General features: G+C 37.9%; 1 protein-coding gene across 3 annotated transcripts in view; it reads left to right on the top strand.

Moving 5' to 3' along the window:
- vwa8 (von Willebrand factor A domain containing 8) overlaps positions 1–1,370 on the top strand; it is a 116,045-nt gene that overhangs the window by 22,596 nt on the left and 92,079 nt on the right. For all 3 annotated transcript variants that reach the window (XM_016454457.1, XM_016454458.1, XM_016454459.1), the window contains one exon: positions 729–889. In XM_016454457.1, coding sequence (XP_016309943.1) covers positions 729–889 — 161 coding nt within the window. The remainder of the gene's footprint in view (positions 1–728; positions 890–1,370) is intronic.

The following is a 1,370-nucleotide window of genomic DNA, read 5'->3' as shown; positions in this document are numbered from 1 at the left end:
TGGCTGCAATATAACAAAGAGTGAAAAATTGAAGGGGGTCTGAATACTTTCCGTACCCACTGTATGTGAAATTGCTATTGAAAATTGTGTATTATTTGAACATGCTTGAAGCTAGTGATATGTGATAATCAATGCAAGTATGATTTTTTTTTATGTTTTTGAAAGATGTTTCACTAAGGCTGCACTTATTTGATCAAAAATACAGTAAAACTAATATATTATTACAATTACAAATAACCATTTTATATTTGAATATTTGTTTTTTATGTAATTTATTCCTGTGATCAAAGCTGAATTTTCAGCAGCCAGTCTTCAGTGTCACATGATGCTTCAGAAATCATTTACTAATCTAGAAACTTTTCTTATTATTATCAAAGTTGAAAACAGTTGTGCTGCTGAATATTTTTGTGGAAACCATGAGATGATGGCACAGTTCTTTGCTTAAATCTTGAGTCATGGTATATGACTGTATTATATATATTGTATTATTGAACAAAGTCAGTCACAGCCATACATTTCCATATCAATGTAAAGCCTGTGAGTGTTCATAGAGTATGAATGATTGACCTCAGATGCACTTGTAAACCCTGTATACACACACTTCTGTCCTTCTTTCACCCCTGCCTCTCTGTCAACGCACTACAGGATACACTAAATGACACTCTGTGTGTGTGTGTGTGTGTGTGTGTGTGTGCGTGTGCGTGTGCGTGTGTGTGTGTGTGTGTTAGGATATGACTGCGCGGGACCTCCTCCAGCAGAGGTACACCCTGCCTAATGGAGACACGGCCTGGAGGGCCTCCCCGCTGGTCACTGCTGCTCAGGAGGGCAAGCTGGTGCTGCTGGACGGCATCCACCGTGTCAACCTGGGCACTCTGGCTGTGCTTTCCAGGTCAGTCTCGGTCCATGCTACACTTACTGTGCTTAGCCTCAGTCTAGAGGCTTACACTGTAACACTCCTAACCCAGTGTGATGCGATCTTTTTTTATCATCCATCGTCCAGAATGGTCTGAATTCACATTTACATTTATTAATTTAGCAGACGCTTTTATCCAAAGCGATTTACAGATGAGGAATACAACAAGCGATTCATCATAAAGAGGCAAATAAACACAGGAAGTGCTCGTAATACAAAGTTTCAGAAATTGTTCAGATTAGTTCAAGCTAGACAAGTAGGGATTAAGTAAAATAGAAAGCAAAAGTTTTTTTTTTTTTTATATGTGACCCTGGACCACAAAACCAGTCATAAGGGTAAATTTTTCGTAATTGAGATTTATACATCATCTAAAAGATGAATAAATAAGCTTTCCATTGATGTATGGTTTGTTAGGATAGAACAATATTTGGCCAAGATACAACTATTTGAAAATCTG

The sequence above is a fragment of the Sinocyclocheilus anshuiensis genome, unplaced genomic scaffold (assembly GCF_001515605.1).
Source record: "Sinocyclocheilus anshuiensis isolate Anshui unplaced genomic scaffold, SAMN03320099.WGS_v1.1 scaffold247, whole genome shotgun sequence".
NCBI classification, from domain to species: domain Eukaryota; kingdom Metazoa; phylum Chordata; class Actinopteri; order Cypriniformes; family Cyprinidae; genus Sinocyclocheilus; species Sinocyclocheilus anshuiensis.
The sequence above is the reverse complement of the archived record's forward strand: the minus strand, read 5'-3'. Positions and strand labels throughout refer to the sequence as shown.